The sequence below is a fragment of the Notolepis coatsorum genome (assembly GCF_963971535.1).
Source record: "Notolepis coatsorum genome assembly, chromosome: 1".
In the NCBI taxonomy this organism is placed as follows: domain Eukaryota; kingdom Metazoa; phylum Chordata; class Actinopteri; order Aulopiformes; family Paralepididae; genus Notolepis; species Notolepis coatsorum.
In genome coordinates, this window is record NC_140165.1 from 319,801,302 (window position 1) to 319,818,961 (window position 17,660).

Consider the following 17,660-nt stretch of genomic DNA (forward strand, 5'->3'; position numbering starts at 1 on the left):
AATGATAGGCGTTTATTCAACATCCAAGAAGGCTAACATACAACTGTGTTTTACTAACTCCAACCGGGACTATTGCCGCTTTTCCACTGCATGTTGATGTTATGAACTCCTAACGTTACCGGAGCTGAAGGTCCGTGACACTAAAATGTCCCTGCGGACCCGCCAACCCATAGATAGTTCCAACCCACCACGTTGCACACAATATTTAAATAATGTTAGTCTAAATAAATGTAGACAGATAATGTACGTATTTTAAAAATAGAATGAACAGAGCAGTGTTGTTTTGAAACAGTACAGTGTGTGTGTTAGTTTGATGTATGCTGCAATTTATATTGATGGCCTTCTAATTTGTTTATTTATTTATTTTAAATAACAGTGACACTTTTCCCTTTGATAAGAAATCCAGCCATATTCCTTTCAAATACTGCACTTTAATTTCAAGCAGAAAACGAATCTTTCCATTAAGAACTGACAATCAGGGAATTTAAACATTGTTGACATTGTTTTTTTTGTGTTTATATTAACACTTTGGGTGCCGGGAAACGCTTTACAGCGTCTTTCCCGGCCATGCTCAAGGTGCCGAGGACGCTGTACAGCGTCTTTGATCTGTTTACATCTTTTTTCGATTTTCCCCGTCTGAACTTCACCGCCGAGCTTTTGGAAGAAAATTTTAACCGGAAACTGCATTTCCTCTCAAATTTCACTAGGTGGCAGTGTCCCCCTATTTTCTAACACTATCACAATAGGGGGAATATTGTACCCCACAATGAATCTGGCATTTGATTGGCCAGCATACCTGGCCAATGTAACCACAGGTATAAAACGTTAGCGCGATCCCAGAATCTACGAGGTTTTGGAGGAGAGAGAGAGAGAGAGATAGATAGAGCGATAGAGAGAGAGAGAGAGAGATTGAGAGAGAGATTTGAATTGAGATCAGCCTATAGTCTATATTTATAGTGTTATACAGTATAGTGGTAGTATCAGACTAATTGTAAGGTTTCAGCTGTGCTTTAGAAAGTACTTAGTCGTGCTAAGTAGTAGTACTATTCGAGGGATTAGTGTGTAGTCTAGGTAGTATATTTCAGTAGTAGTAATAGTAGTTTGATCAGTTAGTAGTTTCATTTAGATCAGTATGAAGAGACGTAGTGTAGGAAAGCGAGGGGACAATCCGGCGGCGGGTCGCTTTGTTCAGACGAAGCTGGCGTTTGGACCCGCGGTTGTTCAAGCAGCAGCAGCACCAACAGCACCAACGTCTTTGGTAGCTCCGATCGGAGAGAGCCGTGAGACCGTTGCTGGGCCCAGTAACGCGTCTCTCCCCGGGACCGGGAGCGGCTCTACCCGACGCAGTTCGAGGAAGAGGAAGGCTGCCGCTGTGGTCATAGCTTCTTCATGCGAGTCAGGGGACAGCGATTCGACCGCCCACGAATCTGATGGGAGCGCCGATTGGGAACCACCAGGTAATTACACGGTCTTATATATATATATATATATATGTGTGTGTGTGAAACGTGTATTTGATGATTTACATACTGTGACTATGTAACGTTAGTTCGACAAACCAACGGCGATATGCATGTGATTGTGTGTGTGTGTGAAACGTGTATTTGATGATTTACATACTGTGACTGTCTATGTAACGTTAGTTCGACAAACCAACGCCGGCGATATGCATGTGATTGTGTGTGTGTGAAACGTGTATTTGATGATTTACCTACCGCTTATTCTGTGACTATGTAACGTTAGTTTGCCAAACCTAACGCTGATATGCATTTATTATATTCTAGCTCCGGAATCATCTGACGATGATCTCGGCTTGGGTCGGAGGTATGAGTCTGATTCATCGCACGATTCAGACGTGGGAGTCGGACACGGTGGTGGTCGACGGGGCAACGGTACGTCATGTTTACTAATGCAATGTGAATATTGTTTTGTGCATGTTCAAATCGATAGTTGAATGATATAGGATATAGTAGGGATGTAGAGTACAGGCCACGCGACCATGTGCTACAGTTAGGTTGTCTTGTGTGCGTGTGTGTGTGTGTGTGTGCATGTGCACGCCCTTTGAAGTGGCTCTTTGAAGTGTGTAGCTATCATGTAAGTGATAATAGTTGCATGCTGGGCATGATACGACGTGGTGGTGGTGGTCGACGTGGTAATTGGTATGTTGCAATGTGAATATTGTTTTGTGCATGTTCAAATCAATAGTTGAATGATATAGGATATAGTAGGCATGCAGTACAGGCCACGCTACCATGTGCTACAGTTAGGTTGTCTTGTGTGCGTGTGTGTGTGTGTGTGTGTGCATGTGCACGCCCTTTGAAGTGGCTCTTTGAAGTGTGTAGCTATCATGTAAGTGATAATAGTTGCATGCTGGGCATGATACGACGTGGTGGTGGTGGTCGACGTGGTAATTGGTATGTTGCAATGTGAATATTGTTTTGTGCATGTTCAAATCGATAGTTGAATGATATAGGATATAGTAGGCATGCAGTACAGGCCACGCTACCATGTGCTACAGTTAGGTTGTCTTGTGTGCGTGTGTGTGTGTGTGTGTGCATGTGCACGCCCTTTGAAGTGGCTCTTTGAAGTGTGTAGCTATCATGTAAGTGATAATAGTTGCATGCTGGGCATGATACGACGTGGTGGTGGTGGTCGACGTGGTAATTGGTATGTTGCAATGTGAATATTGTTTTGTGCATGTTCAAATCGATAGTTGAATGATATAGGATATAGTAGGCATGTACAGGCCACTACATTTAGTTACATGGATGTGTGTGTGTGTGTGTGTGTAGATGCCTCACCCCATGCCATTTGATGTGTGTGTGTATGTGTGTGTGTGTGTGTGCAGTGTGTGTACACACACACACACACAAGATCAAAAGACATGCATCCTCTCCAACACCTTTGAACTTCGCAGTACATGGTGAGGCCTCTATATGCAAATTCCATTGATTACAGCACACACATACACAATGGCATGGACACATGGCGAGGCCTATATTTAAATGCATGGTTGTGTAGCATATGTAAAATTCCATTGATTACAACACACACACATGTACATGCTTTGATGGCCGCTGATTTATTTTGTGTTCACACAGCAGAACACTCCGAAACCGAATCCGGGGCCAATACACCAACATGCTTGGGTATGTACTAACTACATTTATGTATGTGTAAATGTATTACTATTGTGTTTTGTGAGACTTACTTACTGAATGAATTTAATCCAATTCAGATTCTGGCGCAGACCCTGCAGATAGTGACGCTGAGACTGGCAACGACATAGGATCACATTCTACTCCTGCAGGTAATTGTACATGGTGGTGACTGGCTGCTGCTAGAGCCTGGGCCTGGTGGTAGCTGGCTGCTGCTAGAGCCTGGGCCTGGTGGTGACTGGCTGCTGCTAGAGCCTGGGCCTGGTGGTGACTGGCTGCTGCAGGGCCTGGGCCTGGTGGTGACTGGCTGCTGCAGGGCCTGGGCCTGGTGGTGACTGGCTGCTGCAGGGCCTGGTCTGGTGGTGATGGTGGTAAATACAATGACAATGCGTTGCCCTAGTGTAATGTATTACATCATGTGATTCTAGAACTGGATGCTAGTCTGGACATGCCGGAACCTGTTGCAGGGCGGAAACGCACATCTAAGAGCGGTAAGTTGGCCTCACTCTGCACACCACTTCCAGCTCTGACCTCTGACCCCCACACCACGTCCAGCTCTGACATCTGAACCCCACACACACTCACTCATTCACTCACACAGTTTGTAACTACGTGGCATATGAATGTCTACAGTAGGGGTGTTATAGTATATTTGTATAATTGACAGGTCGTGGAGGAGCGAAGAGCAGGGCTGCGATCCGTCAGGAAGAGGAGAATGCCTGGTCTCGTGAGGGCTGGGTGCCTCAAAGGATCCCCTTCACAGCCCAACCGGGGTTGCTCCAGGACGCCAAGGCACTCAGATCTTACCGGCCTGCGAAATGGATGGATCTGTTCCTGACAGATGCTTTTCTGAACTCTATTGTTGCCCAGTCCAACCTCTACGCTGAGCAGTCCATTGCCCGGCTGGACCCCACGCTAACCAGTAGCAGGGCACTGCTTTGGAAGCCCCTCACATTGAAGGAGCTGAAGAAGTTCCTCGGACTCCATTTCCTTAGCAGTGTCCTGCGGAAGCCTCGCGTGGACCAGATGTGGACCACTGACGACATGATGTACACACCGTACTACTCTGATACCATGCCACGCAACAGGTTCCAATTGATCTGGCGATTCCTCCACTTTGCGGACAATACTTCCCTGGAGGTTAGAGACAAATTGTGCAAAGTACGCCCTGTAGTCGACCATGTAAACACGAGGTGCAAGGAGCTGTACCAGCCTGAACGCGAGCTCGCCATTGACGAGGGGGTGATGGCATGGCGAGGCCGCCTGACCTTCCGGGTCTACAACCCCAACAAGCCCACCCGCTATGGCATCAAGTCCTACTTCCTGTGCGAATCACGCACAGGATATTGCTTTTCATTTAAGCCATATTGTCGGGAAGGCTCGCTCCTGGGGGACACGGTCGTCGGTCTGCTTGGACGTCTGTCTGGGGCCGGCTATACGCTCTACATGGACAACTTCTACAACTCGGTACGTATGTCAGCCAGGCTCCGACAGTTGAGGACCGACGTCTGTGGTACCCTCAGGAAGCACCGGGGCGAGCCAGCCATCATCAAGAACATTACCAAACGTGACATCGGTGTGGGGGAGCGCATTGCGGTCAACAACAAGGAGGTCCTGATCGTGGCATGGCGCGATAAGAGAATCGTGAAGACCATCAGCAGCTTCCACGAGGACACTATGGAAAAGGCGATGGTGTGGAAGAAGCAGAAGAAGGGCAAAGCGCTGAGGGTGGAGATGCTCAAGCCAACATCAATCCTGGAGTACAATAAATTCATGAACGGCGTCGATCAGCTGGATCAAAATATATCGTACTATCCGGTTACACGTAAGACTGGAAAGTGGACCAAAAAGTTTGTGATGTATCTGATCCAAATATGTATCTTCAACGCGTTTGTCTTGTACAAAAAAAAGCACCCACAAGGGCATTACTCCAACCTCTTCCGGTTCACCAGGGCTGTGGCGCGGACCTACACAGACGGTAAGGAGAAGAAGATTCCTGGGGTGACAGCGGAGATGGAGGCGGAGGCGGAGGCAGGGGAGGAGGCAGGGGAGGAGGCAGGGGGTGGGGATGAGGAGGAGGCAGGGGCTGAGCAGGTGGGGCGTGTCGACCCTAGGGCCCCACTGGGGGACCCGCAGAGCAGATTAGTGGGTGGCTTTGTGAAGCATGTAATGGTTGCATACAAAGCCACCCCGAAGAGAAAGCTACCGTGTAGGAAATGTCGTGTCTGCAGTAGGCGTGGCATCAGGAGTGAGACCAGATATTTTTGCACATCGTGCAAAGTCCCCCTGCATCGTGACAAATGCTTCGCTCTGTACCACACAAAGAGGGATTTCTCTAAATAGTTTCTTTATTAGTTGTCATACAGAAGTACAGACTACTTCTAAATAATCCGGCACACAGAAGTACAGATTACTTCTAAATAATCCATCATTGTGTGATACAGACAGAACCATGTGTACCGGTACATAGTATAGCTAGCTGAGTGTAGTATAGTATAGTGTAGTATAGTATAGTATAGTATATTGTAGTATAGTATAGTATAGTATAGTGTATGGGTAGTTGCACTGTTTTCTGTACAAGACAAATGCGTTGAACACATGTATTTGGGCCACGGTTGTCGATATTGCATAGGCATGTTTGGACCACTTGCAGATGAGACGTTATGTTAGCGATCTAGCTGTATCGACTCCATTCATAATTTGCATTGTGTGTGTATATAGTTTTTTTTTATTTATCTTTTTCCCCCCTCATTTTTACCGTTTGCACAGAACCAATGGTTGCTGACAGTCACCCAGTTTAAAAAAGTATATACTGTAGGTAACATACCACACTTTTCTAATGCAGTCCATTGGCCTATTATTTATATACTTTGGAAGCATGTATTGGATATTTTTTGGTCCACAGATCATCTGGCGCTTCATCCATTTATCAATGGACAATGCAGTCATCGATGCGAGAGACCAAGTAAGATATGCCCTGTAGTTCATGTGACGTGAATGTTACCAGCAAACTTCTAAATGCACTGAAACAATGGTTGGTTATCCTCCAGTGTTCACTTTTTATAAGGTATTGTCTTTGTAAATTACCATAATCCTATACTGTGAATGTTACCAACAAACTCCTAAATGCACTGACACAATGGTTGGTTATCATCAGCCAGTGTTCACTTTTTATAAGGTATTGTCTTGGTAAATTACCATAATCCTATACTGTGAATGTTACCAACAAACTCCTAAATGCACTGAAACAATGGTTGGTTATCATCACAGTGTTCACTTTTTATAAGGTATTGTCTTGGTAAATTACCATAATCCTATACTGTGAATGTTACCAACAAACTCCTAAATGCACTGAAACAATGGTTGGTTATCATCACAGTGTTCACTTTTTATAAGGTATTGTCTTGGTAAATTACCATAATCCTATACTGTGAATGTTACCAACAAACTCCTAAATGCACTGAAACAATGGTTGGTTATCATCACAGTGTTCACTTTTTATAAGGTATTGTCTTGGTAAATTACCATAATCCTATACTGTGAATGTTACCAACAAACTCCTAAATGCACTGAAACAATGGTTGATTATCCTCCAGTGTTCACTTTTTATAAGGTATTGTCTTGGTAAATTACCATAATCCTATACTGTGAATGTTACCAACAAACTCCTAAATGCACTGAAACAATGGTTGATTATCCTCCAGTGTTCACTTTTTATAAGGTATTGTCTTGGTAAATTACCATAATCCTATACTGTGAATGTTACCAACAAACTCCTAAATGCACTGAAACAATGGTTGGTTATCCTCCAGTGTTCACTTTTTATAAGGTATTGTCTTTGTAAATTACCATAATCCTATACTGTGAATGTTACCAACAAACTCCTAAATGCACTGACACAATGGTTGGTTATCATCAGCCAGTGTTCACTTTTTATAAGGTATTGTCTTGGTAAATTACCATAATCCTATACTGTGAATGTTACCAACAAACTCCTAAATGCACTGAAACAATGGTTGATTATCCTCCAGTGTTCACTTTTTATAAGGTATTGTATTGGTAAATTACCATAATCCTATACTGTGAATGTTACCAACAAACTCCTAAATGCACTGAAACAATGGTTGATTATCCTCCAGTGTTCACTTTTTATAAGGTATTGTCTTGGTAAATTACCATAATCCTATACTGTGAATGTTACCAACAAACTCCTAAATGCACTGAAACAATGGTTGATTATCCTCCAGTGTTCCCTTTTTATAAGGTATTGTCTTGGTAAATTACCATAATCCTATACTGTGAATGTTACCAACAAACTCCTAAATGCACTGAAACAATGGTTGGTTATCATCACAGTGTTCACTTTTTATAAGGTATTGTCTTGGTAAATTACCATAATCCTATACTGTGAATGTTACCAACAAACTCCTAAATGCACTGAAACAATGGTTGATTATCCTCCAGTGTTCACTTTTTATAAGGTATTGTATTGGTAAATTACCATAATCCTATACTGTGAATGTTACCAACAAACTCCTAAATGCACTGAAACAATGGTTGATTATCCTCCAGTGTTCACTTTTTATAAGGTATTGTCTTGGTAAATTACCATAATCCTATACTGTGAATGTTACCAGCATATAATGCACAGCAACAATGGTTGGTACTGATGACTTGTCACCCAGTTTATTGAACATATTTTACAATAAAAATGTTCATGGCATCAAAGTTTCAAGTTTTTTGCATTGTAAAGTATTCTGTATTTTATAATAATGTTGTCTGGACCTACACCAGTAGTTATAAAACTTACTTGTTCATTAGCGCCAGGCATATCAATCAAATGACCAACAAAGTAATCAATCAATCAAACAAATCAATCTATGAATCAAACTATCAACAAAACAATCAAACATTCTATCAAGCAAATGACCAACAAAGTAATCAATCAAACAAATCAATCTATGAATCAAACTATCAACAAAACAATCAAACATTCTATCAATCAAATGACCAACAAAGTAATCAATCAAACAAATCAATCTATGAATCAAACTATCAACAAAACAATCAAACATTCTATCAATCAAATGACCAACAAAGTAATCAATCAATCAAACCAATCAATCTATGAATCAAACTATCAACAAAACAATCAAACATTCTATCAAGCAAATGACCAACAAAGTAATCAATCAATCAAACCAATCAATCTATGAATCAAACTATCAACAAAACAATCAAACATTCTATCAAGCAAACTATCAACAAAACAATCAAACATTCTATCAATCAAATGACCAACAAAGTAATCAATCAATCAAACAAATCAATCTATGAATCAAACTATCAACAAAACAATCAAACATTCTATCAATCAAATGACCAACAAAGTAATCAATCAATCAAACCAATCAATCTATGAATCAAACTATCAACAAAACAATCAAACATTCTATCAAGCAAATTACCAACAAAGTAATCAATCAATCAAACAAATCAATCTATGAATCAAACTATCAACAAAACAATCAAACATTCTATCAAGCAAACTATCAACAAAACAATCAAACATTCTATCAATCAAATGACCAACAAAGTAATCAATCAATCAAACAAATCAATCTATGAATCAAACTATCAACAAAACAATCAAACATTCTATCAATCAAATGACCAACAAAGTAATCAATCAATCAAACAAATCAATCTATGAATCAAACTATCAACAAAACAATCAAACATTCTATCAATCAAATGACCAACAAAGTAATCAATCAATCAAACAAATCAATCTATGAATCAAACTATCAACAAAACAATAAAACATTCTATCAATCAAACCAATAAAACAATCTGTCAAACAATCAATCAATCAAACCATCCATCCATCCATCCCAGTCTAAATTGCTTTATAACACGTTCAGTACCTATTATCACCCCGCCGGCACACCTTTCATAAAAGTGCCTGTAACTTCTGTTCTAAATAATTTACCTCCACTTTTATCTTTTGTTGACGTTTTTTAACTTGTAATTGTGAACGAACGAAGACATGCAGAAACAAACGGTTTTTTGCATTGTGTACATCAACTTGTCGTCTTCAAATGAGCCCAACCATTTCCCCATAGTTATAATATAAAATATAGAAATAGCTCCGCTAAGATCATGAGATATGCTAGAATCGTCCAGGAATCCTGGCAACCCACAGTCATTTTCCGGATTTTTGGCCGGCACCCAAAGTGTTAAAGAAAGGAAAGTCTAGTGCTGGCTGAGCATATTGTTTGTTTGCACTAAGTTAATACTTTGACAAATGTAGCCTATATTTTTCAGTCAGTTCGGTCTTTGTGTGCCAAACATTATTTAAGGCTGTAAACACTGTAAACCTTTTATTTTAATTTTTTTTAATAAATGAGAAGCATGTTTAGATTTTTGAGTGTTACATTTTTTTTTATATAAAAAAACAACGTATATCGAACCGAACCGAAAACCGTGACCTCAAAACCGTGATACGAACCGAACCGTCCATTTTGTGAACCGTTCCACCCCTAGTAGTGTGGTAGTGAAAGGTTAACCTTCTGTAGTGTGGTAGTGAAAGGGTTAACCTTCTGTAGTGTGGTAGTGAATGGGTTAACCTTTTGTAGTGTGGTAGTGAAAGGGTTAACCTTCTGCAGTGTGGTAGTGAATGGGTTAACCTTCTGTAGTGTGGTAGTGAAAGGGTTAACCTTCTGTAGTGTGGTAGTGAAAGGGTTAACCTTCTGTAGTGTGGTAGTGAAAGGGTTAACCTTCTGTAGTGTGGTAGTGAAAGAGTTAACCTTCTGTACTGTGGTAGTGAATGGGTTAAAGATACCCACCACATTCCTAAGACCCGTTCCCTCAGACATCTTGTTAAAGGACACTTCCCCCTCGTTCCCACGCCTCCCTTCACTCAGAAGGAGGAATGTTTGGACCAGAAGGGCACGATTCCTAGATTATATATAGCATATCATCCAAAATATCAACCGCCTATCTTGGGAAGACACACAGTCGGCGTGAGAGCAGGATATAGGTGAAAGCAGGGTTAGAAATTAACAGGGGCTTGGGGAAAAATGCCCTCGAAAATTGACCAAATGCCCTCGAAAATCAGTTAAGGGGGGCAAGAAAAGCCCCCGACAGTTTACTAATTATATATATAATTATATATATGCTCTACAGTGCGAGCATTTCCCTCGTATTTGCCCCTAATAATATGTGTGTGTGCGAACCGGAAAAATAATTTACTTGCAGTGTGCGAGACGAGTGAAGATTACAAAACAGCTCCGCTGTTAATAGTTCAGAAACTGGACTGAAATTCAGTTTTTGGGTGGAATGCAAGGAGGGAGGGAGGCGGGCCCGCTGCGTGTTACAGGTACTTGAGCGGTGCTGCGAACGCAGACAGACAGAGCTCTGCTTTCATCAAGCATGCATAGTGTAACATAATTTACACTGCTATCTTAACGTTAGCAAGCTAAGCATCTGCATAGCGCGACCTGTGTAACATTAAGTAACTTGTGTTCGGCGGGGAAAGACCGTTCCATTTGTAACACAACTCCAAAGAATAACATCCAAATCCGATCCCGATGCGCATTTCCTTCATTCCACAGCGCTGAGCGCGCAACGTATTTCATTGATCGATCTGGCCAGAGCTTATACTCACAAACGTTGCGTGTGTGGGGTTTTTCATGTATCAATTTGAAACAAGCCTCTTGACTGTTGTAATTAGGGATGTTAAAAATAAAATAGCTAGTGGGCGGCTACGTGGCGTAGTGGGCAAGGCGCTCGCCACGAAATGCTGGAGACGCTGGGCTCGTCAGTTCGAGCCCAGCGCTCCACATTAGCTTTCAGTTTAGCTGGTCGTCCGTACTAATACACATTGGCCGTATTAGGGGGTGGGAAACTGATGGGTGGGGATCGGGCGTTGTGGACAGCGACTCCTACAGGTCGGTTGGTGTGCCTGCGCAGTAGAATCAGGAAGTGTCGGGGGCAGCGTGAGCCTCCCACGCGTTACTCCTCGCCACTGAGAGATCGAGCTGCGCAGGTGAAAAGATGCGACTGCTGTTACCTCAAGTACCGGAGGGGACTTGTGCTATGTATGACTTAGTCCACATTGCAGCCGGCTTGTGGGAGGCAAGAAACAGCGTCCGTGACAGGGGAGGGTTGAATTGGATGATACGAAATTGGGATGGGAGAAAATATAGAAAATGGGAGAAAAAGTGGATAAAAAATAAATAAAAAATAGCTAATAATATTATTCAATATTAGACATTCATTGATCCAGAGGCAACCGGCTATTCGTCTGCTATTTGTAGATATATCAAGACAACAACACAACTTGCCCTCAGGGACAATAATATTTAATCTATTTAGATAGAGTATGTATGTATTATTTACAGATAATTGAAGGTACCTCAAAACATGAAACCAAGCCATGATGTCACACATCGTGTGTGTGTGTGTGTGTGTGTGTGTGTGTGTGTGTGTGTGTTACTTGAACAATTGTCACTGTGCTCCTAAATTTCTGTGTGCTCCTAAATTTGTATTTAGATTTTATTTATTAACATTTTATTTAGGAGCACATGTGCTCCTTGGGAAAAAGGTTAGCGTAGAGCCCTATATATGGAGACATTAACATTACGTTATCAAACATAGGGACGAAGACTGTAAAAAAAAGTGTCAACAATGTTTTATAATCTTTATGTTAATTTTCATTATAAAAATGTTGTGCCCCCGAAATACAAAAAAAAGCCCCCGAAAATCAATTAAGGGGGTCAAAAAAAGCCCTTGAATTTTTTTTAAAATTTCTAACCCTGGGTGAAAGGATAGGTGATAAGACGGCTCCATGGGTTTGTAAGCATTGTGCTTATTCTTCACACGTCATGGATTTTGTATTACACACAGGCTCATTCGGTCCAAGGCTTTGCACCGCCTACACCACTCACAGGGTTCCCAGGACTTTCAAGTACTTTCCTAAGCACTATTTTTCATTTTAAAAGGGCATTTAAAAGGATACAATTCACTTTTAAATGCCGTATTTCTTATAGAAAAAAATATCTGATCCAATATTTATGGCTGAAAACCAATTTCCGACAATCAATTACACTTAAAAAAAATCTATTTCTTGATTCAGAACAATTTGATCATGGATGAACAAACCGTTAAATGCGAATGGTTGATTTGAATTTCAAGGACTTTTTAAGCACCTTGTTAAAAAAAATTGTTGTTTTCAAGGAATTCCAGGCCTTGACTTAAAAAAATAAATGATTATCAAGCACTTTAAGCACTTCAAGGACCTTGTGCGAACCCTGCACTCAGATGATGAAGGCTGGCCAAGATGCATCCAAATATGGACCCTAAGTGCTTGAGAAGCAGCCAGAGCAAACCGTGGGCACATGCTTTGGTCGTGGCATTATAAGACTTTAGGGACCCGTTTCTTGAGACCTTCTCATTTACATTTAGTCATTTAGCTGAGCGCTTTTATCCAAAGCGACTTACAAGTGAGTTTTTAGTCGACGGCGAAAGATTGGTCGGGTTTCGGGTGTCCTGACTGGTGGGAAGTTCGTTCCATCATTGTGGAGCGAGGACCGAGAATAGGCGTCTTCTCTTTGATGACCCTCCTGGAGCTCGGATAGGAGGAGTGGGTCTGAGGCGGCCAGAAGATGTAGAGCGGAGGGGTCTTGAGGGTGTGTAGTTAGAAGATGCAGAGCCTAGGGGTCTTGAGGGTGTGTAGTTAGAAGATGCAGAGCGTAGGGGTCTTGACGGTGTGTAGTTAGAAGATGCAGAGCGTAGGGGTCTTGAGGGTGTGTAGTTAGAAGATGCAGAGCGTAGGGGTCTTGAGGGTGTGTAGTTAGAAGATGCAGAGCGTAGAGGTCTTGAGGGTGTGTAGTTAGAAGATGCAGAGCGTAGGGGTCTTGAGGGTGTGTAGTTAGAAGATGCAGAGCGTAGGGGTCTTGAGGGTGTGTAATTAGAAGATGCAGAGCGTAGGGGTCTTGAGGGTGTGTAGTTAGAAGATGCAGAGCATAGGGGTCTTGAGGGTGTGTAGTTAGAAGATGCAGAGCGTAGGGGTCTTGAGGGTGTGTAGTTAGAAGATGCAGAGCGTAGGGGTCTTGAGGGTGTGTAGTTAGAAGATGCAGAGCGTAGGGGTCTTGAGGGTGTGTAGTTAGAAGATGCAGAGCGGAGGGGCCTTGAGGGTGTGTAGTTAGAAGATGCAGAGTGGAGGGGTCTTGAGGGTTTGTAGTTAGAAGATGCAGAGTGGAGGGGTCTTGAGGGTTTGTAGTTAGAAGATGCAGAGCATAGGGGTCTTGAGGGTGTGTAGTTAGAAGATGCAGAGTGGAGGGGTCTTGAGGGTTTGTAGTTAGAAGATGCAGAGCATAGGGGTCTTGAGGGTGTGTAGTTAGAAGATGCAGAGCGTAGGGGTCTTGAGGGTGTGTAGTTAGAAGATGCAGAGCGGAGGGGTCTTGAGGGTGTGTAGTTAGAAGATGCAGAGCGTAGGGGTCTTGAGGGTGTGTAGTTAGAAGATGCAGAGTGTAGGGGTCTTGAGGGTGTGTAGTTAGAAGATGCAGAGTGTAGGGGTCTTGAGGGTATGTAGTTAGAAGATGCAGAGCGTAGGGGTCTTGAGGGTGTGTAGTTAGAAGATGCAGAGTGTAGGGGTCTTGAGGGTGTGTAGTTAGAAGATGCAGAGAGTAGAGGTCTTGAGGGTGTGTAGTTAGAAGATGCAGAGCGGAGGGGTCTTGAGGGTGTGTAGTTAGAAGATGCAGAGCGTAGAGGTCTTGAGGGTGTGTAGTTAGAAGATGCAGAGCGTAGGGGTCTTGAGGGTGTGTAGTTAGAAGATGCAGAGCGGAGTGGTCTTGAGGGTGTGTAGTTAGAAGATGCAGAGTGTAGGGGTCTTGAGGGTGTGTAGTTAGAAGATGCAGAGTGTAGGGTCTTGAGGGTGTCTAGTTAGAAGATGTAGAGCGGAGGGGTCTTGAGGGTGTGTAGTTAGAAGATGCAGAGTGTAGGGTCTTGAGGGTGTCTAGTTAGAAGATGTAGAGCGGAGGGGTCTTGAGGGTGTGTAGTTAGAAGATGCAGAGTGTAGGGTCTTGAGGGTGTCTAGTTAGAAGATGTAGAGCGGAGGGGTCTTGAGGGTGTGTAGTTAGAAGATGCAGAGCGTAGAGGTCTTGAGGGTGTGTAGTTAGAAGATGCAGAGCGTAAGGGTCTTGAGGGTGTGTAGTTAGAAGATGCAGAGCGTAGAGGTCTTGAGGGTGTGTAGTTAGAAGATGCAGAGCGTAGGGGTCTTGAGGGTGTGTAGTTAGAAGATGCAGAGCATAGGGGTCTTGAGGGTGTGTAGTTAGAAGATGCAGAGAGTAGAGGTCTTGAGGGTGTGTAGTTAGAAGATGCAGAGCCTAGGGGTCTTGAGGGTGTGTAGTTAGAAGATGCAGAGTGCAGGGGTCTTGAGGGTGTGTAGTTAGAAGATGCAGAGTGTAGGGGTCTTGAGGGTGTGTAGTTAGAAGATGCAGAGTGTAGGGGTCTTGAGGGTGTGTAGTTAGAAGATGCAGAGAGTAGGGGTCTTGAGGGTGTGTAGTTAGAAGATGCAGAGCGTAGGGGTCTTGAGGGTGTGTAGTTAGAAGATGCAGAGTGTAGGGGTCTTGAGGGTGTGTAGTTAGAAGATGCAGAGCGTAGGGGTCTTGAGGGTGTGTAGTTAGAAGATGCAGAGCGTAGGGGTCTTGAGGGTGTGTAGTTAGAAGATGTAGGGCGTAGGGGTCTTGAGGGTGTGTAGTTAGAAGATGCAGAGCGTAGGGGTCTTGAGGGTGTGTAGTTAGAAGATGCAGAGCGTAGGGGTCTTGAGGGTGTGTAGTTAGAAGATGCAGAGCGTAGGGGTCTTGAGGGTGTGTAGTTAGAAGATGCAGAGAGTAGGGGTCTTGAGGGTGTGTAGTTAGAAGATGTAGAGCGGAGGGGTCTTGAGGGTGTGTAGTTAGAAGATGCAGAGCGTAGGGGCCTTGAGGGTGTGTAGTTAGAAGATGCAGAGCGGAGGGGTCTTGAGGGTGTGTAGTTAGAAGATGTAGGGCGTAGGGGTCTTGAGGGTGTGTAGTTTGAAGATGCAGAGCGGAGGGGTCTTGAGGGTGTGTAGTTAGAAGATGTAGAGCGTAGAGGTCTTGAGGGTGTGTAGTTAGAAGATGCAGAGCGTAGGGGTCTTGAGGGTGTGTAGTTTGAAGATGCAGAGCGTAGGGGTCTTGAGGGTGTAGTTAGAAGATGCAGAGTGTAGGGGTGTTGAGGGTGTGTAGTTAGAAGATGCAGAGCGTAGGGGTCTTGAGGGTGTGTAGTTAGAAGATGCAGAGAGTAGGGGTCTTGAGGGTGTGTAGTTAGAAGATGCAGAGCGTAGGGGTCTTGAGGGTGTGTAGTTAGAAGATGCAGAGCGTAGGGGTCTTGAGGGTGTGTAGTTAGAAGATGCAGAGCGTAGGGGTCTTGATGGTGTGTAGTTAGAAGATGCAGAGCGTAGGGGTCTTGAGGGTGTGTAGTTAGAAGATGTAGGGCGTAGGGGTCTTGAGGATGTGTAGTTAGAAGATGCAGAGCGTAGGGGTCTTGAGGGTGTGTAGTTAGAAGATGCAGAGCGTAGGGGTCTTGAGGGTGTGTAGTTAGAAGATGCAGAGCGTAGGGGTCTTGAGGGTGTGTAGTTAGAAGATGCAGAGCGTAGGGGTCTTGAGGGTGTGTAGTTAGAAGATGCAGAGCGTAGGGGTCTTGAGGGTGTGTAGTTAGAAGATGCAGACCGGAGGGGTCTTGAGGGTGTGTAGTTAGAAGATGCAGAGAGTAGAGGTCTTGAGGGTGTGTAGTTAGAAGATGCAGAGCCTAGGGGTCTTGAGGGTGTGTAGTTAGAAGATGCAGAGCGTAGGGGTCTTGAGGGTGTGTAGTTAGAAGATGCAGAGCGTAGGGGTCTTGAGGGTGTGTAGTTAGAAGATGCAGAGCGTAGGGGTCTTGAGGATGTGTAGTTAGAAGATGCAGAGAGTAGAGGTCTTGAGGGTGTGTAGTTAGAAGATGCAGAGCCTAGGGGTCTTGAGGGTGTGTAGTTAGAAGATGCAGAGCGTAGGGGTCTTGAGGGTGTGTAGTTAGAAGATGCAGAGCGTAGGGGTCTTGAGGGTGTGTAGTTAGAGACCATTGACCGGAGGTAGGCGGGAGCCGCCCCCCCCCCCCGGCCAGGTGGAGGCGACTTAATTAGCCGCGCTCACATCCGCCGTCTCATCCTTTCTAAAAGGAACCCAGCATCACCCCCCCCCCCCCCCCCCCTCTCTCTCTCTCAGTGGGCTGAAGAGACGATGACATTGTTTACTACTTGAGAAGATCAGATACCCTTTGTATGCAAATCTTAAAAGCGTTACACGAGTGTCAGGTTCTCCGCGTATTTTATGAACGTAAGTTGCCGCATGCATGCACGCACACGCGCACGCGCACACACACACCCCCCCCCTCACCAGTGAACTCGATGTCCACGAACACGGTGATGAGCGCCTCGGCCAGGTGGGCGGCGTGGCGGTAGGAGCGGAATGCTCTCTCTCTCTGGAACATGAGCGGCTGGGCGGCGCCGGACGCTGCAGGCTCCATGTGGGGCATCACCGCCTCCAGCACCTCCGCCAACTTGGCCCGCAGGTGGGGGTTCTTCATCCTGTGATGGTGACGGGGGAGAGGGGGAGAGGGGCGAGTGGAGAAATATTACGGATGCAGATGATTCCGTACAGGTGTTACTGATGATACAATTAACATCCCCTCATCCTCTCTCATCCCATCATCCTACCATCCTCTCATCCCCTCATCCTACCATCCTCTCATCCCCTCATCCTACCATCCTCTCATCCCCTCATCCTCTCATCCCACCATCCTCTCATCCTACCATCCCCTCATCCTACCATCCTCTCATCCCCTCATCCTACCATCCTCTCATCCCCTCATCCTACCATCCACTCATCCTACCATCCCATCATCCTACCATCCTCTCATCCTACCATCCCATCATCCTACCATCCTCTCATCCTACCATCCACTCATCCTACCATCCACTCATCCTCTCTCATCCCCTCATCCTACCATCCTCTCATCCTACCATCCACTCATCCTACCATCCACTCATCCTACCATCCTACCATCCTCTCATCCTCTCCCTCTCTCATCCCATCATCCTCTCCCTCTCTCATCCTCTCATCCCATCATCCTCTCCCTCTCTCATCCCATCATCCCATCATCCTCTCCCTCTCTCTCATCCCCTCTCTCTCTCATCCCATCATCCCACCATCCTCTCCATCATGTATGAAAAGGCCCAGTTGACCTCTATCCTGGATCAACGTGGTGAGAGGAAGAGATCTGAGTGACTCTGAAAGAGGGTTCATTATTGGGCTCGGCTGTCGAGAGCTTCAGCCCCAGAGAACATGTCTCTCCTGGTGGAAGTGGTCTCTTCCAGCGTTACATCGAAGAGGCGTTAGAGATGTTAGATCCTAATGTGAAAAACTATGCGATTTCATGTTCTATGCC

At 44.3% G+C, this 17,660-nt stretch overlaps 1 protein-coding gene across 3 annotated transcripts in view; it reads right to left on the bottom strand.

The window, feature by feature from the left end:
* The window catches only part of ube4a (ubiquitination factor E4A), an 82,810-nt gene that overhangs the window by 29,994 nt on the left and 35,156 nt on the right, over positions 1 to 17,660 (bottom strand). For all 3 annotated transcript variants that reach the window (XM_084330621.1, XM_084330622.1, XM_084330623.1), the window contains one exon: positions 16,610 to 16,800. In XM_084330621.1, coding sequence (XP_084186747.1) covers positions 16,610 to 16,800 — 191 coding nt within the window. The remainder of the gene's footprint in view (positions 1 to 16,609; positions 16,801 to 17,660) is intronic.